A 21,988-nucleotide genomic window follows, 5' to 3' on the forward strand; every position below is an offset into this window, starting at 1 on the left:
ATGAACTACATTTGTGTAGCGTGTGACGTCACTGTGTAGTTCCACGCCGTGACGTTTTTCACGCTATCTTGGCAACTTTGACGCCCTACGCGTCTCCACGATGACGCGAGAATTCTGCGCCGGAAGTTCACTGTGCATAATCGGGTATTTTTTAAGTATTTAAGCCAGTCTCTCTGTCGAGCCGTTGCCTCTCCCCCTGACTCAGCACTGCGCAGAGGTAACGACGGACAGGTTAGTTCCTGTGTGATGGTTCTCTCTCTCAATTTGTCATGAGCTTTACGCCGCAATTTTTGACTCTGTGTTTAGTCTAATGTAGAGAACTCTTTATGTCAATTTGCCTACTTAGCGGACTTGAATGTCTGCCGAGTTTCTAGTATTTATACGCCCACTTTTTGACCGTTGTCTTATTTTGTTTTATTTTGTATTTTAAAAAAAAAACGTGTCTCTGTCAGCGCGTTTACATAGCGTATTCGAATGCCTTTGTCTAATGACTCGATATACGCTGTACCTTTGAGCTTCCACTCATGTTTGACCCACTTTGTTTAGACCGCCTACTAGCGTTTTTCTCATTTAGAGTTTCAAGACACGAGAGCATGCACTTTTTTGAGGCATACTTCGTATAATACATACTTTATGCTATACGCACTAGTACCTGGGACAATGTCGTTAGCATTCCCTTATTAGCGATCAATTCTTCGCCCTTTTTCTTCTTTTTTGTTCCCCCCTACAGAGCGGGGCCTCATTAACCTGAGACAGGTTCCAGGGAGGTGAGGTTTGATCCTTTATCATGAAGGGTAAGCCACATATGCTTATTGTTTGAGTGGACATAAGAATGATTTTTTGTCTCACTAATTCGAAGCACAATGTATGATAAAAATGTTTTATTATTACATATTCTTTCAGGTGATGATTGCACCCTGTGATTGGAGGTTTTGCACCAAGTGAGGTTGTATTGTCCAAATCAACCGTTTTACTCTCATCTAAATTGTTATTACGAATAGAGAGTTTTCACATGCAGTAGCTAGAATATTACATGTCCTGAAGAAAGCCGTGGGGAATTTCCCCTGGAGGCTGAAACATGTCGACCTATTGTTAGCAGTTACTAGGGATTACTGCTATGACTTACTAATAGCAGTTACATGGGATTACTGCATTATTTTCTCTGCACCGTTTTTACTAGGTGTGAGGAGGGTTGCATTATCTAGAGTAATTAGTCTCTCCACACAACCTTTTTAATTCTTCTCTTTTTGCACTGCACCACATTGGATTTCCTCAAATATGCACATAAGCACATTCTCTTTTTCTGATGTCTGCATGGTTCCGGTATGGCATTGTTTATGAGCAAAAGAGCTTGCCATTGAGGTAGTCCTTATGATCAATGGACTGACCATCTACTCCTGGCGGATGACCAAATGATAAAATTGATCATCAGAGCTTGATACCTTGGCTCTATTACGAGCAGCAATTTGATGGTAATCCTTACTTTGCTCTGAATGCCTGAGTGGTATCATAACTGTCCTTCAATCCTTGTGTATATCTTTCCACGTGCTCTTATTACTGATCCCCAATTCTTTTTTTGTTTGTTGAATTAGTTGGAAAAGGGGATTAGGACTTGGGTAGGTCATTAAATATATTTTCCCTTAGACCCTGTTTTCCCACCGGTTATTTGACATTAAATCTACATCCATTCACGCACTTTCATGCTACCTCTGTTTTAATGAACACACTCCAATGCACTCCACTGTATCCCACTGCACTCTATGCTATTACACTTTACGCCACGCCACTCTACGTCACTCCTCTACACGCCACTGAACTGTACGCCACTCCACTCCTCACCACACCTTTATGCTCTACCCCAATCCATTGTATGACACTCCATGCATGTCATTCACTGTACGCCCCTCCTCTACTCTACTCCACTGTACGCTATTCTACTGTACAGAGCTCCACTCTGTAACACTGCACTACGCTATTTTACTCTATACCACTCAGTGCCGCTTTAGTGCCCACCACTGCACGTATGGGATTCCACTGGGCGCCACTGCACTATACGCCACTCCACGAGAATTCAGTGTACGCTATTACAAGGTACAACACTACATGCTACTCCACTGTACGCACTCCACGTCACTCCACTCTACACCATTCCACTGTACAGCACTGCACTATATGCCACTCTACTCTACTCCACTATCTGACACTCCACTGTACGTCACTAAACTCAACATTATTCCACTCTACACCACTCAACTGTATGCCACTCCACTATATGCCACTCTACTTTGTTATTACACTGTACGCCACTACAGTCTACCCCAATACACTCTACAGTATTCCACTCTACAGATCTCCGCTATATTCCACTGTGCGCATCAGTGTACTTCACTGCACTCTATTCCACTCCACTCTACGTCACTCCAGTCTACGCTATTCCACTCTACCTCACTCAACTCTATGCCACTCCATTGGACTCTGCGCCACTCCAGGCTATTTGACTTTACACCACTACACTGTACATCTCTCTACTCTATGCCACTTCACTGTATGCCACTTCACGCTATTCCAGTGTGTGCCACTCCACCACACCATGCCACTGCAGTGTACACCACTCCACTGTATGCCACTCTACTCTATGCCACTAGACTATTCCACGGCGCGCTACTCCATTGTAAAACACTCCACTCTGCTATCACACTCTATATCACTCCAACCTGCTTCTCCACTGCTCGCCACTCTACTATATGCAATTCCTTTGTACGTCACTCCACTGTATGCTGCTCTACTCTACTACACTCCCTCTGTCACTTCACTCTATGCCAGTCCATGCCCCTCTGCTCTATGCCACTCCAGCCTACTCCACTCTGCAGTAGTTAAATCTACGCCCACTCCACTGTACGCCAGCCCCTGTATGCCCCACCACTATACTTTATTCCACTGCATGACACTCCTCTGAACCCTATTCCAATCTACACCCCTCCAGTGTATGCTACTCAACTTTATGCCACCCCACTGTACGCTTTTTCAGTGTCTGCTAGTCTACTGTAAGCCACTCGACTGTACAACACTCCACTCTACGCTTTTCTACTGCATGCCACTACACTGTACCTCACTCCACTGTAGGCCTCTCCACTCTGTGCCACTGCACTCTACACTACTCCACTCTACGCTGTTACACTCTACCACACTCTATTCTATGCCACTCCACTCTTCTCCATGTCACTTACCCCTACATTAAGTGTAGCTCGCCATTCTACGATGCACTGTGTTCTCACAATTCCTGTCTTTGAGTTGTCATAAGTGGTGTTCTGAATGCCATGATTTCACATGGGACAAGTGATGTAATATGGAAGGGTATATCAGTGCAGAGAGAAGGTGGAATTTATAGTTAATGCCAATCAATCCATCAACTTGGATTTGTAGCGCACGTCTAATCACCCGTGGGGGTATTCAGTCGCTGGGTTCTTGCTGGGATCAGTCAAAGAATAGAAGGAAAAAAACAAGGAAAGAGCAGTGAAAACAATGGGGAAAGCAAGGAGAAGGCACCTAAAAACCCAGGGGAAAAAGCAAGGAGAAAGCAGAGAAAATGAGGGTATAACAGGGAGAAGGCACTCAAAAACCAGGGGAAAAAGCAAGGAGATAGCAGTGAAAAGAAGGGTATGGGAAGAAGGCACTCAAAAAAAGGGGGAAAGAAGGAGAAAGCAGTGAAAATGAGGGTAAAGCAAGGAGAAGACAGGAGCAAGAGCGATGCAGCCGCACGGGGAGACCTGGGCCTGGGAGAGTAGTGTGCCAAGTGAGGTGACAAGACTGTGTACACTTATAGTAATTTGAAGGTGGTACATAAATCCTAAATGTAAGTTTTAGCTATAAATTTAGAATTTCTAATGTTCGTATAGTTTAAGTTTGATTTGTATTGGAAGAATAAATAAAGTTTTCCTAACTATAACAAACGTTTGCCCCTTGTTTCTTAGGTCTTGCCTGAGCCAGCGCATGCGCTGCTCTGCAAGACGTTTTAAAAGTGCTACCAGAGGCTTTTGCTGGCCTCCAGCGTGCGTGTCCGCGCAGCCGGCAGCTTTTAGCGACTGAGGCGCCATCTGGAGCACCATCGCTTTCACTTTTGCTGCTGCTGCACACCACTCACGCGCTGCTCGTCATGGCTCATTAACTCTCTCGTCCTCCATACACACACAACCCGCCCGCCCTCTCTTCTTCATTAAGCATGCCTGAGATCACTTTCGCGGCTGCGCGGCCACGCCACTTGCACGGACGCGCGGCCAATGCTTATTTTCCTATCCAGAGATTTGGGCGGCACCCGCTGGGGGTGACCAGGCTGAGACAGGATGCGGTTACCGCTGTATCAGCAACCCACTCTGGTCCGACCCAAACCAACCATTCTAAAACCGCTCCACACAAGAGGGCGGAGGGTAATCACGACTTACTGTTAAAGGATTGCCTGGACGAGGATGGACCGGAAACAAGCTTCCTAGGACCGGTTTCTGGCATTTCAGCCGTCTTCAGCCAGGCTTGCTTGAATCCAGTGGCAAAGTGAGTAAGGGACTCACGTCTGAGCATACCCTGCCAACTTATGGCGAACAAAGCAAAAACCAAAGGAAATGATGGACGGAGTGTTGAACATTGCAAGCACTCACCCCCAGTCAACTGATCTGGGTTTAATCCATCACCGTTCTTTAGCCCACTCTGCCACCCCAGTTCAAACATGGCCATATGCAAATCAGTCTGACCCTGTGCGTCATGGGAACAGTCCAGCCCGAACTGCCAAGCCATGTCTTCCCTGGATCGGAAACAAGCTTCCTAGGACCGGTTTCTGGCATTTCAGCCGTCTTCAGCCAGGCTTGCTTGAAGACGTGGGTCCCGTGCTCTCCATGCCACTGGAATCAAGCTATCCTGGCTGAAGAGGGGTGAATCCCCGAAACCGGTCCTAGGATGCTTGTTTCCAGTCCAGGGAGGACCTGGCTTGGCGGTTCGGGCTGGACTGTACCCATGAGGCACATGGTCAAGACTGATTTGCATATGGCTGGGTTCAAACTGGAACGGCATGGTGAGCAAATAAACGATGGATTTAGGCCCAGATCTCTGTACTGGGGTGAATGTATGACATTGTTCTGCATTCTGTCCATCAACTGTTGATTTGCATTTGTCACCCCGAGTGGGAAGGGTATGCCCAGACGTGGGTCCCGTGCTCTCCATGCCACTGGAATCAAGCTATCCTGGCTGAAGAGGGGTGAATCCCCGCAACCAGTCCTAGAATGCTTGTTTCCAGTCCAGGGAGGACCTGGCTTGGCAGTTCGGGCTGGACTGTACCCATGAGGCACAGGGTCAAGAGTGATTTGCATATGGCTGGGTTCAAACTGGAACGGCATGGTGAGCATAAAAACTATGGATTTAGGACCAGATCTCTGTACTGGGGTGAATGTATGGCATTGTTCTGCATTCTGTCCATCAACTGTTGATTTGCATGAGATGATCCAATCCCAGGTAAACTACAAAATATCAGTCCCTCCCACTGTTGAGCGACCACCCGTACATGTTCTGCTTTGACACCGGTGTAAGACGACCCGGAAGTGTTGAACAGATGACATCCGTTAAAATATCAACAACGAGCCGTGCATGCTAGGCTGCTGTACACGGACAAGCTTTGTAAGTATAGAATACATGCTCACCTTAACATAGAGGCATGAATACATTTCATTTCAGCATTAGGTCATGTTTAATAATACAGCTTTGCCAAAAAAAATGGGTTAAAAAGTCAGGACCAGTGGTTGTCCTGCAAATTCTCATTGGTATTCCTGCAGTACACCGTATCGCTTGACATAATGTTATGTCATATTATTTTGTATAGTTCATTTTTATTTCCATTAACGAGGGCTCAGATCGTTTTCTGGGTGGGCCTATAAGCAGCCACTCTGATGCTTGATTGGTAAATTGTGTTTTTCGTATTGTGGTACCTTGTGGGAAGAAATTTGACGTTGCGTTCTGTTCACCTATTTTGTGACAGACTTGTGGCTGTGCTAATGCATGACAGGAAGGTGCGGGAAAGAGTTGCACCATCATTTATTTTCTTGGCTGTTGTATTACACCATTTATACCCCTATGCGGGATTCTCCACCAAGAGTTAAAAAAAAAAAATGCAAATATGATACATTTTACAACACGACTTTTATTACTGATGCTTGTCCAGTCATTGGCTAGATGGAGACAGGAGATAGGGCTGCTTGGTCCAGTGAATTAATAGTTGGATGGTGAGAAGTGGGCGGATACGTTAGGGTGACTGAACAGTCCGGATTTGGGAAGGCACGTTTCTATGTGCTCCGGGGAAGGGCGAGTTAGCACCTCTTATCTGGAAGCTATTTAATTATAATGTGTGAAACTAGGTTTAAACATTTCATTTAACCCCTTCAGCGCTCATGATGGAACCACTCCGTCATGAGCCACGGGTGCCGTGTGCTCATGACGGAGTGGTTCCGTCATGCGGCCGTTGGCCGCCGCTCCTCCCACGCTGCGCTGATTCCCCGCCTGTGCGGGCGATTAGCGCAGTGGGCGGAGTCATGACGGAACCACTCCGTCATGAGCACAGCTCAACCGTGGCTCATGACGGAGTGGCTCTGTATGAGCACAGCGCCACCGCGCTGCCCCCAACCCCCCCCCCTCTCCCCCCCAGCGCTGCGGCGGAATTCCTGCCGGAGCCAAGGGGTTAATGTATTCACTTAGTGCCCCCTTGTCTGTATTTCTATTGTGATGAACGCTGCCATTAAGTTATTCTGTGCCCCTCGGCTGATATAAAATTCTGTTTCCTAAATGTCCCGGTTTCTGGTTTTCAAAATCTGGTCACCCTAGAATGAATTCCATTAATAACGGATGAAAATGAATAAAGACTTTTAGCTACACAGAGCCAAAGGTCTTAGGGTTCTAAACAAGGGTATGTGCTCTGGTCTTAATTTTAGCTTCTGCATTAAATTATCACCCTCCACAAACACTTCCAGCACCAATCCTTATGAAACATGCTTGGCCTGGTTGTATTTAACACAGTGAAAAGATTTAATGCCTAAAATAATTAAACACAAAGCATTATGCTTTCATCTAGAATGGGGAGAGAAAGATTTAAACATGTAGTGTCTGAATTGCACAGCGTGAAACCAGGAAACCATGCATCAATGCTGGCTTCTTCTGGTCCACATTGTGTTTTCCTTGGCAATTGCTTTTTTTGCAGTGCCTCCTTTTCCTTCATCATAACATGGCAGCTCCTTGAAATACATCAGTGTGGGGTGTGCGCTGCATTAAAGCAGAAGGCTGTAATGTTTCTCAAACTAGAGTTATACTCTTAAGCCGCACAAAACACAGCTGATTTCCTCTTGGTTCACTAATAGCATTGTTGTCGGGGCTGTGGTGGTGGGGGGCATAAATGTTATTCAACCAATCAGCATTTATAAAGCACAGCTAATCACTCGATAGGCTATCTAGGTGCTGATTTCATGAGCTCATTATTCGAATTTATCACTTAAACAATTGCCACTCAATGCAGTGGTATAGTTTAATACAATATTCTAAAACACTTTAATGTTGTCACTTGGTCATTAACACCGTCTTGCAAAACAGTCTTTGTCCTCCTGTACAGCCCCTCCTTTTATTACCAGTATTTCATTACATAGGGGAACTAACTTCCATAAGGTTTACATCCGCCTCGTCCCTTCATTTCTCTCATTTATTTCTCAGGCCTTCCATTTCTTGTCTCCCCCTCCATCTTTCTCAAGCCCCCCTCCTCATTGGTAGGCAGATGAGTTTATTGCATTTATCAAATCAGATTACGATAAATGTTCGCTTCTAAAATAAGAGATACAAATGCCCCTAAACTCATCACTTTTGATACAATTTATAAGCAACTGATCGTTAAAAACAAGAGGCACATAAAATATTTTGAGCGAAATGCGTCCGGTAACTTAAGAACCCAGGCTACTTACCCGAGTTCTGCGAATTTCATTAAAGCACTAATAAAAGATGGGAGTTGGTTATAAAAACAGTGATTGATGGCTTTCTCTAGAAGATTGTGTACTTGCCTCGTTGAAAAATCTTCAGAGATGTTGTTTGCGTAGACTTAATAAGTTAGGGCAGATACAGGTATGTTCTATACTTTCCGACTTATAGCCACATTAACTACATGAACCATTCTCGCTTAAACTATCTTTTTACCAGCTGTTTCAGTTTACAGTGAGGTAGGGCCAATAGGTCTCGCCTGTGGGACCTTATAAGTGTTTAACCATGCAACAGTTGATGTTGTTGCACCAAGGATATTGTGATGCATAACTAAATACTTATAAGGTCCCAAAAGCGAGACCTATTGGCTATGCCAATGCTTGTTTCGTATATGTATCACAGTGGCGGTTCCCACTGAGTAGTTATGTCCAGGTCAGACTTTCCATAGGAAGAGCCTTTTTGTTTTGCCAATTACTGTGGTGGGTAATCCATCTAGCATGGAAAGGGGATGGCGCAAAACGCAGTTCCACATCCAATTTCCATAGAGAAAATTAAACAACCATATTGAAGAAATTCCACAGGATTACACCAAATTTGGCAGAAAGTTAGATCTTCACCCAGAAAGGGTACTTATTATGATTTGGTGTCCATCCGTTCAGTAGTTTTGGAGAAATAAAGGTTAAAGAAATAGAGATATATTGACAGTTGGTCCCTCGGGAGTCTCACAGGAGCGGGAATTTTGAAAATAAATTGTTTTGATTGTCCGAGCAGGCTCTTTCTCTGGTTGGTGATTTTATTTCACTTGGCAGTCGGTCAATTCGCTTGGAATGGGGTAGGGCACAAGGCCTGGCCGAGGGACTGGAAAAATGAGTTACAAAAAAATATGTGCTGAGTGTCCCTGGCTGGTTGGTAGCCCACGGGGTGTTGACACAGGTGGGTACTCAACTTTGCGGCAGGGTTGGCCACCCCCGGGGGTTGGGTACGGTAATAAGATCTTACTTTACATTAAAAACTCTAGAAATCCACAAAAGAAACAAAGGTTAAAGTGACGTTTTATTTGGGTATTTTAATAATATCGTACTTTACATTAGAAACCTTGGAAATTCACTAAGGTTAAATAAATTTTATTGTTCGGTGAAAATGACAGTTAAAACGTAACACTTAAAAAAAAAAAAAAATTTTAAACAAAAAGTTCTACAATTGCAGTTTAATGAGCAAATTCAGATTTGTGCTCCCACCATGCTAAGCATCATTCATGACCTGTTCAATGACGTTGATGAGATCACTAATAACATCTCAAATATCATCATTGATGTCAATATTGTCAATACTGGGCATGGTGGCAAGTTCTATTTATATTTATATAACTTCGAACTTTTTTTTTTTTATATGTACATACATATACATGAAACCATAACCCAGTGGCGGCAGATGCCACTGGGCAACTAAAGTTAGGACCATGTTCAAAGGAAAATCATTTTTTGGGTTGCTAATAACTTTGGCACCGTTTGACAAATTTTCACAAAATCTTCAATGAAATGCTCATCCACCTCAGCTCCTTCCTGGCAAGTCTCGGGGTGATGTCTCAAGCAGTGGCCTAGAAAAAGGGGGGATCCCAAAAGACGTTTTGCCCATTCATTTTTCCATAGGAAAATTAGACACAACTACAGCCAAAATGGCTGAAAGGAATGATACTAAAAGTTGGGAGAAAGCAAGATCTTGGCCCAGAATTGTGTTTGTGATCTGGTGTAATTCCATTCAGTAGCTTTTGAGAAATTAAGGTTAGAAAAATATAGATATTTGACGTTGCAGAGGATCTGCGTAGCTGTAAGATCTTGCGATAAGCCTGGATTGTCTGCCACCACAAGATGTGATGGCAGCCATTTTAGGACTCTGGGATTGAGTTCCCAGTCCTGGAGAAAAAAGGTTTAAAAAAGATAGAAAGGTGCAGGTTAGTGATACCCTGCCCCTCTCGTCCTGGTTTGGGGGTGGGGAGTTCCAGAGGAATCCTGTCCAGGGCCAAAATGTATTATTCATTTTTTTTTCACGGTGGATCTGCAAATCTGTAGTAAAATGTACACAAAATAATGTGGGCTCCTGTGCTATATGCAAACCTCCCCCTTTCAGGGTGGGCTGGGCGCATTGTACGTAACAGGAGTGGTGTGATGACGCAATCCCCCTGGGGCTGTCTTTAAAATAAAGGGGAGGTGGACGTGCGGCCCCCTTCCCTGAACCTACTTGAGGCACCATTTCTGGGGCTCATAAATATATAACTGTGGGACGGGGGCATTTGGTTCCGCTCTTTTAACCATTCAGTGGCCCGGGAAACCCAACCCCTGGGGCTGGTTCGTTACAGTCTCCTGGAGACCCCAACCAATGGGGCAGCATAGACTACCTGCCTCTAGAGCATAGGCAGGGAAATCTGTGTGAGAGCACAAAAGTTTGTCCCTGCCCAATCTGTTGTGGACAGGGAAAATTAGAATTGCTTCTGCCCAACGGGAGCTAAAGAAAAGCTGCTCCCACATGGTTGGAGCAGTGCTGGCTCCCGCAAGCACCTGGGACGGGTGCTAGCAGGAGGGTTGCTGAAGCCTTGGGCCTCCCTCCGCAACTCCTAGACTTAAATATGCTGTGGGGGCGTCAGCTGGAACTGGGACACCCCAGAACTAAAACAATAACATTTACCAGCTCTTGTGTGGTCCTGTGGAATTGGTCCACTCGCAGGGAGCCTGCGGGGGTTGGGATTCCCTATGTGGCCCCATCATAAAAAAATGTTGTGAGGTGCCCTGGGTGGGTTGTGGTGCACCCCAGATTACATAAAACTACCGGCTCCTGCACTGCCCCATTGAATGGGACCACTTGCAGCCTGATGGGACACAAAGGCGCTTGTGCCCCCCCTCCCCACAATGGCCCCAAACATTTAAATCTGTGGGTGTCCCAGGTGCGACCTGGACACCCACAACAAATTTTAGAAAAAGGAAAAAGTGAATAATAGATGACTCGGCCAGAGCTGCTCATTTATTAATCACTGCTCCTAGCAAGGAGCACTACATAATGCCCCAGGGTTTTTTTAATGCATATTATTTTTCTAGTGGTGCCCTTGGAAGGGGCCGGGGCACCATCAAACCTTTTTTTTAGGTCTCGGCTGCGAAGGCTGCGCTTGCGCAGTCTAGCTCCGAGATTTAATGACTTGGAGAAGAGGGGCTTGAACCCGCCCCTCTTCTCCCCTGTTCTCCATTGGCTGGCCTCTTGAATGCTGGCCAGCCATTGGAGAAGAGGTCAGTCATTCCGATTAGTCCCCGTCCTTTTCGGATCAGGGGGCGTGTTTTTTGCAAGAAGTCTCATTCTCTCCTCCAGCCAATGGCTGGAGGAGAGAAAAGACAAACACGCCCCCGAATCCGAAAATGCCGCTGCCTTTCTCCGAGGCATTTCTGCTCTGCCTCGGAGAAAGGCAGTGGTGTGCCTTTTGCTCTGCCTTGTTGTTCCTCTGGGAAGGCTTTAGTTTTTACCTGGTCCGGAGAGAGGCGGCTCCCGAGTTTCACGCCAGTGCCAGACACCCAAGGTCACTTAGACTGACGGAGGAGTGAGTGAGTGTGGGTCGGGGAGAGGGATAAGCGCCGCTGCTGAACAGGAAATGTCGGGCTAAATTGCAACACATATAAAAGAAATAATCTTTGTGAAGTAAAAGTCAATGGAAAGTTCCCGCGGAGCATGATGTGAATTTGTAGCCATTGTGTGTACTGCTTAAACCGCATTGGCCGGTCCTGTATGTCTGAGCTCGTGGCCGCAGATAACCCGTCTCCATAGCAAGGCTTGTTTTCAAGCTGCGCAGGTGAAGAGGACAGACTGAATGATTGCGATCGATTCCTCCTTCCACCTTTCTGCCGCACCTTACAACCCACTTTCCTCCTCCTGCCTCTCCCCCTTCCTTTGCCTCTCCTCCCCTAACAGGTTACCTCATTGTCTCTCCTGTAGTGCTGGCCCGTTAAGCGCTATACAAACAACCCATGTGACATGATAGCAACTAGTGGGAAACCAGGCGCGTATTTGAAATACCGTATTGTACGGTATTTGTGAAGGATACTTCCAGGGCCAGAGGTGATCTGATAGTCTACGAAAACACGAGTCGCTGTGGCTAGTAGGTTAAGAAATTAAAGCGCTATAAGACAACGATTAGTCGATGATTATTACAATATTTCATGCTTTAAAGGGTTAACATGTTAGCAGTAAGTCTCTTTTTGGTGGGACTTGCTAAGAGTGATGTTTTCACACGGCAGTGGAATGGAGTAGCACATTAAAAAAAAAAAAAAATCGATTTTTCTAAATAATAAGTGTAATTATTTGGGAAGAATTCTTAGTGACGTAGTTTCCTCGCCTCTTGCTGACGAGCTTCATCGGTTAATACTTCCTATTTTAGCATGCACTGAGTCGCCTCTGTACAGAGTCAGCCGTGGCACAGTATCTCTCCTAGCACAGTTGGGTCTACACGAAGTTATTCTTTTGTGAAACCCCTGTCATTCTTGTGAGTATTAAAAAGGACTCCATGCCGCTTGCAAAGTTTTCAGCATGTGCTTTTCCGGCTTAAAAGTTGGGCCCGGATTTACTAAGATTCTGCACCATGGTTGCAAAAGATGTCACAGGAAGTGAATGTGGAATGGTTTGTGTGCATTCCCAAGTAGTAATAAAACAAACCTGCACACAGTTGTACTTAAACAAGGGAACGATATTCATTGGGCAAGAGGGCACAGCACAGACCATGACAACTTGTAGTGTGAAAAAGGCTACTTAATGAAGCAGGTGCACATCACAAATATTTCTACAACCCTAGGCAAATCGTCTTGCACAACTATTGTTCTCACTATATGTCAGTATTCACCTACCGGTTGCCCCCCGACCTTATTTGTTCCTCGACAATTTCCCCCCAGCTCAACTGCCTCTCAGTATATCTATGCTCTACACATCCTGAACTGACTTTACTTCATATTGTATTGTAATTGCATTTATATAGCGATTACTACCCCTGAAGAGGCGTCAAAGCGCATTTTCGGCGAGTAGCACGCTACTCTGGAACCCATTAAGCATTAGCGGTGAATTAATATAGTGAAATATGAAAGTAATGTGAGTGGTGGATATTAGTCAGTTATTTGGAGTGCGTAGGATGTCACTGTGTAAACCTTTAACGTCTTGCTACCTGCAAGTGCCAAATTACTCCCACCCTTCCCTTTAAACTGCTTCACCCACTCCAACAAGCTAAACAAGCATTTACAATGCAACGGTCTCGGCATTGTTAAAGTTAGAGCTATTGGCATTGCTCATGACAATGCCGTTTCTTTAAATGTTTTAAAAACAAAAACATAAACAAAAATAATGTCATGAGCAATGCCAATAGCTGTAACTTTACCAATGCCGAGACCATTGCATTGTAAATGCTTGTTTTTTTAATGTTCTGGGGTGCTGCAGGGAGTGCAGTAGCCTTTTAGCAACATTAAAAAAAGAAGTCATTAAATCCATGACCTCAGGAGAGTTTACCACATTTTGTAAAAGCACTCTGAGCTGGAGCTGTATTCTCTTCAGCTGGAGTGCAGGGACCTCCAGTGGTAAGTTCTGTGGGGGGGGGGGGGGGGGGGGGGGGGGGGTGAAATTCCTATAGCCCGACGCCCAAGACAGATTGTTTGAGCTCAAAGATATCAAGTTTTCATGTTTATTTTTATCCTTGGGACAAGTCAGCCCAACCCCCTGCAGCGCAAGCCTTTTGGCTGCCAGATTACAGTACCACATTATGGATCAGGAAAGGGCATTGTCTGCAGTTATGGTGATATTTGTGTCTATGTGTTAATGCTGTTCGAACATGAATTCATTTTTCATTAATACAAAGCCTTTATAATTAAGATAAGCGCTCTAATGAAATGTTTGTAAGTTCCAGCTGCACTACTGACAGTGGTTCCAGTATAAAAATATATACAAAGGTTTGAAAAGTGTGCAAAGTTTAACAATATGAGGCTACGGATAATGTTTCCCGGATGCTCTCTGGTTAGATGCAAAATCTCAAAAGCAAGATTAATGATTCTTTGCTTCAAAATGAAATGTTCAAGAAAAAAATGAAACTAAGAAAAAAAACGTTTTGCTAAACAACTGTGAAATTTTAGGTACCATTTCCTTGAAACCTCATTTAGTAAAAGTGTTGATGCGTGCCAGTGTTGCCCAAAAAATATTCACAATGGAAAATCAATGTAACTAGTTTCAAACTAATTATAGGAAACATGAAAATAAACAAGCAATGGTAAAGGTATGACATGGTGGTCAGCCTTATGGTTTTGTCAATGCGTCTCTTGTTTTCATATGGTTTTTATAAACCTTTATTGTGGGAGCTGCCGGGGGCCACATCATTAGAACTAACATTGGCAAAATCAAAAATATTTATGCTCTCTAAAGCCACACTCTGCCACAGTAGTTCCTGGCACTGAACAAAACTACTTTGCATGCCAAAAGGCTCCTTGTGAAATAGCAGAATGCTGCCACTCACAGTAAAGCCAGACAGTGGATAGAATTTTAATAAAAACAAAAGGTCTTAGCTAATGCCAGACCTAAATCGGAGCCCAGTTCTTTAAAAAAGTCGCAAAAGTGCACCCATGGTATATGTCCCAGTATTAGTGCAGATTTATGGCTTTCATGAATTCACAAGAATTTACAGACGTTGGTCAGGAAATCGTACTCCTAAAAAATATTTGTGAACTATATTTTAGCATGAGCAAACATGCATGTGTAGATTTGCTCATGCGAAAATCTGTTGAGTGGTAACAAGTTCACTTTCCCTCCAACCACTTTATTCCTCAACCCTAGAAGAAGTTTTACTTCTGCCCTTGTCAGGAGAAAATTTCGAATCTTTCTCTGTATGAGAAAATGTTAGAGACGAGCTGATGAGCCATAAAGCACGAAAGCCATAAAACATGCAAGTTAGTAGGTTTTAACAGACTCAGAATGGCATTCCAACCACAAGGAGCTATTGTTTACCACTACCTTTAGCCTCAGTATGTAGATCTGGAAAAATTGGGCAAAATCAGGGAATTGTTTGGATTCAAACCCTACTATGGTATGAGCTCTTGCTTAATCAGAAAGGCTATTATCACAGCTCTTATATAATGAGATTGCTGCCATAATTTGTCGCCACAGTACGTGGCACCAAAGGGACAAGTAGATTTGTGAATTAACCTGTCCCGTGGACAACTAGATATGTTATTAAATTCCACACCCCTGCTCAAAGACATGATAATTTTTGTTTTTAAAGACTATATTTAAAAAATCTGATGACTATCACATTTATTAAATATTTCAATGTGTGCATTTATGAAATTTAAATTTGATGATAGTTATTGGTAACTTTTTGAGAAATCCAGAATGTCTGCTTCACTGTTAATATTGTTACACATAGCCAGCTGTGGGCACCAGTGGATTCAGCCATGCGCTGCTGGGTAGTAGGGCGCCCAACCCCATGCTTCACACACTGATGGAAATCTTAATGAAAAATTATAAATTCACTTAAAAAGTAAAGGTTAAACTGATGTCATAGTTAGATATAGTAGTAATATTTTACTTTGCATTAAAAAAAAACTCTTAGAAATTCACTGAAAATACCAAAGATTAAAGGGACGTTATAGTTAGGTGAAAATGTCAGTTTGAACACACCATACATGAAGTTCACCAATTATACACGTCTATAGTAACTATAACTTGTGCCCTAAAGTAACTGTAGCCGGCACCCTCGCCAAGCACTGCTAATTACTTCCTATATTACATTACTTATGACATGTTTGATAATATTATTGATAACATCACTTCAACATCTGAAACGACATTCATGACAACACTTTGCATGGTGGCTGTGCGAGTTATAGTTACTTGGGGCACAATTTCTAGTTACTTTAGATTACCATAACTGGTGAATTTCAATGGTTTTGTTCATTTTAAACTGTATGTTTTAAGTGATGTTTTCACCTAGGTATAAGGCCCCTTTAACCTTTCATGGAAAAGATTTTGTATATTTGTGTATATGTGTGTATATATATATATATATATATATATATATATCTATATCTATACCTACTTTTGGTCGCCAGTAGGTAGTTAAAGTTAGGAACATGTTCCCATGGAAAAAGCATTTTTTGACTAACCTATATCTTTGGAGTCGTTTGATGAATCTTCATGAAATTTTCCAAAAATTGTCACAGTGAGACTTGTGCATGTAAAGTTTCCTGTTGTGACCCGTCAAGCAAACTAATACGGGTTGGGGGAAGGGGGGTGTAAAATAAAAGAGCATTTCTCATCTTAATTCCCATACAAGCTTATAACATGAATGAAGCCCGAACCGCTGGACGAAATTACACCGAATTTTGCAGGAAGATAGATTTTGGTTTGCAGATCACGCTTTCATTTATGCGGTGTATATCCATTCCGTAGGTGTTAAGAAATTTAAGGAAATCCAAATTTGTTCATCTGCGATCTTGGCTAATTCGCAAATAATAACAAGCTTGTGCAGGGAAATGCAGAGCTCTGATTGGCAGTCAATCCTTCAACCGGGAAGTGTTGCCAGCCAATTTGGGACTCTGCTTCAGCCTAGTTCCACAAACAAATGGAAAAAATAGAAAAGGGGACAGGGTAGGACTACTCTGACCCCATGCCTTGGCCTAGGGGTCCCAGAGGGACCCCAGCAAAGTAAAAAAGCATTTAAAAAAATATTTGCTGCACATTTGCAAAATTCGCTGCAATTTAATAATAAAAAAAAAAAAACACATGTGGACTCCCATGCTTGTTTTGAATAGAGCCCCTGGGAGTGCCTGGTCCTGGGGCATTTAAAAAAAAAAATGAAGGAGGTGCACGGGCCCACCCCCTTAAGCTCTTGGAGCCCCGGGACCACCTCCTGCCCTGGGCTTTATGTGTAAAAAAGGAGGGAGGGCAAACAGTGCCTACCTCCTGAGGCTTTATGACCCCCAGGGATCACCTCCTTCCTGGGGCTAAATAACACAATGGGGGCCCGCAGACCCCCTGGGGACCACCACCTCCCCGGGGCCAAATATGTGTTTTGTTTTAATGGGAGAGTGCCGCGCTACCCCTTGAGAGAGTGCCGGCTGGGACTGTGGGGTCCTTGATGCTCCCCCGTGGTCCCAGGGGAAAAGAGCAGTAAGAGGCAAAATAAAGATGAGAAACTAGCAGAAAAAGGCAGAATAAAGGTGGGAAACAATCAAAAAGAGGCAGAATAAAAGTTAGCAACAAGCAGAAAGAAGCAAAATAAATGTGAGAAACAAGCAGAAAGAGGCACAATAAAGGACAGCAACGAGCAAAAAGAAGCAAAATAAAGGTGAGTAAGGAACAGAAAGGGGCAAAATAAAGGTGAGAAATGAGCAAAAAGAGAAAAAAGTGGTCAGCAACCAACAGCAAGAGGCAAAATAGAGATCAGAAACAAGCAGAAAGAGGCAAAATAAAGGTGAGAAGCTAGCAGAAAGAGGCAGAATAAAGGTTAGAAACAAGCAGAAAGGCAAAATAAAGGTGATACACAAGCAGAAAGAGAAAAGAGGAAGAATAAAGGTCACAAGGGAGCAGAAAGAGGAAAAATAAATGTCTGCAACAAACAGAAAGAGGCAAAATAAAGGTGATAAACCAGCAGAAAGAGCAAGAATAAAGGGCAGCAGCAAGCATAAATAGCAAAAGAAAGGTGAGAAACTAGCAGAAAGGGGCTGGATAAAAGTCAGCAATGAGCAGAAAGGCAAAATAAAGGTGATAAATGAGCATAAAGGTAGAATAAAGGTCAGAAACGAGCAGCAAGAGGCAAAATAACGGGCAGAAATGATCATTAAGAGGCAGAATAAAGGTCAGCTGCAAGCAGAAAGAAGCTACATAGAGGTCAGGAGCGAGCAGAGAAGAGGCAGAAAAAGAAGCAGAAAATTGGCAGAGGAGGCACAAAATCAAAGTCAGTAGAGGGTAACAGACTGCAGGCAAGCTGGGCAGCAGGACCTTCACAGGGGGAGCTAGCATGAGAACCTGCTCCTGTGTCCCCCCTATTATTTTTACCACGAACCCACTGACAGACCCATTAATGCACTCACTTCCAGACTCACTCAATTACACACCCACTCACAGACCCACTCAGAGACGACTGCACCCACTGACAGACTCACTCAGACACATGCACCCACTCACAGATGCGTTCAAGCACTCATGCACCCACCGAGACTCACACACCCCCTCACACACTTGCACGCCCACTCACAGACCCACTCAGACTCATGCACCCACTCACACATCCAGTGAGACACTTATGCAGCTACTCTGTGGCCCACTCAGACACGCACACGCGCACTCACACACCTATTGATACTCTCAGGCACTCACACACAATGAGACACTCGTGCACTCACTTACACGCTCACTGTCAAAGGTTACAGTTAGGTAATAACATTTAAAAACCTTAGAAATTCACTTAAATAACCTGCTTATGACCTCACATATTACATCACTCATGACCTGGTCAGTGAACTTCTAAGGGTTCTTAAATTCTATTTCCTAACTATAACAGTCCCTGTAAGCTTTGTTTTTTTCTGTAAAAAGGAGCCAGAGAAGTATTTGTAATCGCAACACAGAATATGTTTACAGAATAGTTTGGAATGTCCCTTAGAGAAACATTGACACCTTTGGGTACTTGCAAGCAGAATGTCCTGCATTGTGCAAACTTTGTTTATTTGAATTAGATATTTACTAACAGTTGTATGTTTCACATTTTAGAGGGTTGGTATATTATGATTATATCTAAAAGAGGTTTAATGATCTGCTTTGAACAAGCAACATACATGGTGCCGTATGTTGTAGTTGCCACAGAGTAACCGGCTGCAGATTTTCAGGATAACTTGCTGTGTGGCAAAGTAGTTCTTCATGTTTTTCAATGTAAGAATCAAAGTGATAAGCATTTGGAGAGCAGACATGATGCTTGGTTTGAGCTGGAGCTTTGTTCTCCAAGCAGGGTGCCATTCCTGAAATGGTCATGTGCTGACGGGGTGAATCCGTTATTTCTGAAGCAAAATGCAGGTATTTTGACATGACCAGAGCAAAGCAAAGACGCACTGCATGGCACAGAGTGGACTGATGCAGGCAGAGGTTTCCAGGTTAGCCTGGTACAGTACAGCAGATGAGCTCAGTAGTTAATCTAGTTATCTTTTTCGGTGTGTGTGTTTTCGGTGAAAAACCAACCTGACCAAACCAGTTTCGACTATACTTTTTTGTTGAACCTCTTTTGGTGGCGGTTTCACCAAGAGTAGCATTCAGCAGACTGGCTAAGGGCTAGTAGCTGCACACAACTATAACAAACATGGCGGCGCTGTGGCTTCCATTTACTGACTTGGGTTATGGGATTCCAAGTGTGAGAAAAGTAGAACTGCTGGGTCTTACCGTGCACGTTGCTCCTTGCGAGATCAATGAGGTGGTGCAGAACTTCCAGTAGTACTGCGTCAGGGTGCTAGAAGCAGTCGTCTGTCTCCTGCAGCAGGCGGTGACCTCCATTCATCTCTTGGCTGGTGTAACGTTGGATGGTTGGAATGCCCTGTTTGTAGGCATAGCAAAAGATCGTCACTCACCGACAGTGAGATAGGCAGGTAACAACGCTTCTGAAAGGGATAAAGGGATCGCATTACCCTGTTTCTTGGAAGATGCATCCGCTTCTGGTAGCCCAGCAGCTCAAATGTAACTTGCTGTCACTCACTCAGTCTTGTGAAAACATTTGTCTCTAGATCCCTTCGCTATGTATGCTAAGCTCTCGACATGACGCGTTTCTAGCTCGCTGACTAGCATCTTACCATCATGGAGGAAGCAATCCACTCATCCCCAATAGTGGAAACTTTCTTTGCGTAGTTTTCTCTTCTAGATTGATTCCTATCTAATCTGCCATCGATTGGATGTGTTTTTAATTTGAGCGCTAAGAAATACAAATAGCAATTTTTAAAACAAAAGGAGCACGGATTATGACCTGCTGTGTCTTGAACTTCTATTTCGAACATGTTTCAGGAGGGTTTTTGCGTCATATTCCATTCAAGGTTTGGAATCGTAGTCCTTTCTGCGTTGGTGTTTGTTGTTCCATTGACAGTGGACTGCTGCTGCCTGTGGATGCCGACCATAGAAGGGTACTTGTTGGTTGTGGACTCATTAGTGGGAGGCTAATGTTGAAGTGCTTGAGGTTCTTTTGTCAATACATCACCATACCTCAACAGCTAGGCTTTCATCAGGCGGATCCCACCGGGTCTATGATTTTGCTGTTACCCTCTCGTCAAGCTCCTGAGAAGTGCCCAGAGCGTTGCCCTTATTTTTCAACTTTACAACTTTTAGCTTCATCTTATTAAAGTAGCAGTAGGGTGCCCCCATATCTGAGTTTCATTATTGACATCCCAAACCGTTCGAAGGAGATGTTTGTGAAAGCCAGCTCATCCACTTTATCATGGAGTCATCAAGAGTTTTAGAATGATCCTAAGATCATTTGAAAGAGACCCTTTTATAAACAGAACAGCCTCTTATTGAGCTGTTGCTCGACTCTTTTGGCAGGGTGCACAGTGCCATCATGTATGTGTGTTTCATTAGAAGTTGAATCCTCTTCTGTCTGCTGCATGCCTCGATGTCTGGCATATGCCAGTGTGTCTAAATGTATGGGGTTTTATAGCACCCTCTGTGCTTATCGCCTTTTTGAACTGAAAGCATGCCCCGATCTACAGTCCTGATTAAATCTCCTTTCTTGCTTTCTCATAATGAGGCCAGAAGTCGGTTGTTGGATGGCCATTGTATTTGTTGCACACACCTATGTATGAAAAGCGATTTTGGCATGCAGTACGGTATCAGTGTTTATTTTTTTTGGAATGACCTGTATCTTAAGAGATTGTTTTGTCCCATATTCACTGGAGCGGATGCTCCCTTATTCCTTCTGGTAGGTTTGGGAGCAGAGGGAAGCTGACTCTGGTCAGCTGGAGACGGCAGAAGGTAGAGGGTTTGGGTTCCTGAGTGCTGCTTATCCCGATGGCCACGTGGATTTGTGTCCCGCTACCTTTGAAGAATCATCTGCAAAGGTATTTTCAATTATTACTCCTGATCCCTTGTATTTATTTTCATACATTTTCTTGTACTAATATTTTATGAATTCCCGCCATTTTACAGAGTTGAGCATTGTTTTTTAATAGTTTAGAATACATCTTCTGTGCCGGGAATGTGACCTGTGTATTTTGTAATTTCTGTTGGGGATGAAATGTAATGCAGGGTCGCCCCTCATTGGCTGTGCTCAAAGAGTCCAAATGATAAGGTTCCAAACAAGACAATATCTGAGTCCTTCAAAAGTGTCCCTTGAGAATCTAGAGTGCTCCACCCTGAGATATTTGCAGGATTGATGTGGTCGGACAATCATGCAGTCATGTAGATTGTCTCTGAACGCTTCCTGGTGGAAACCTTAGACTTGCAATGCCATTTGAAGGAGTAAATTTGTTTCAAAGATGTCATTACCATTCACCTTTTCTCCCATCAGACAAGGCTTTGAGGACGTAGTAGCCTGTTTTTCGAGGTCTCTTTAAACTTATAGGGAATATTTTAATTCCAATTTTTAGATGAATATACGGGTTTGCACTTTTCTTCCTCCTGGTTGTTCTTTGACCCACTCCACCAGTGGAATTTCATCCACCATACTCTCTCTCTGGTGGTGGCAATTCCACAAGCAGGTCTCCTCTGGATTTCTCATTCCCTCCCGAAATAAGAGAGGTCTTCCATTAACACCCTAAAAAAGCTCTTTACAGGCTTGGTTGCCACCAAATCAATTAAGACAATGCGATTGAAGGGCTCACCCCACTTGTTTGACCAAGGCAATTTAAGATTTCCATTTCAGTCAGAAGCTGTTAAACCTTCCTTTATCCTGAATCCCTCCGCTCCAGCAGAAAGGGCTTTCTAGGTGTGACGAAGACTTTCAAATACTATCTGGGTTAAATGGGGAAGA

At 43.8% G+C, this 21,988-nt stretch overlaps 1 protein-coding gene across 2 annotated transcripts in view; it reads left to right on the forward strand.

Moving 5' to 3' along the window:
- Nucleotides 1-21,988, forward strand: part of PKNOX1 (PBX/knotted 1 homeobox 1) — a 244,138-nt gene that overhangs the window by 67,069 nt on the left and 155,081 nt on the right. Inside the window, exon 3 of one of the 2 annotated variants that reach the window (XM_085620755.1) lies at nucleotides 20,943-21,077. The exons of the other annotated variant lie outside the window; for it this stretch is intronic. Coding sequence (XP_085476881.1) covers nucleotides 20,943-21,077 — 135 coding nt within the window. The remainder of the gene's footprint in view (nucleotides 1-20,942; nucleotides 21,078-21,988) is intronic. 2 annotated transcript variants of the gene reach the window in all.

The sequence above is a fragment of the Triturus cristatus genome, chromosome 8, assembly GCF_964204655.1.
Source record: "Triturus cristatus chromosome 8, aTriCri1.1, whole genome shotgun sequence".
In the NCBI taxonomy this organism is placed as follows: Eukaryota; Metazoa; Chordata; class Amphibia; order Caudata; family Salamandridae; genus Triturus; species Triturus cristatus.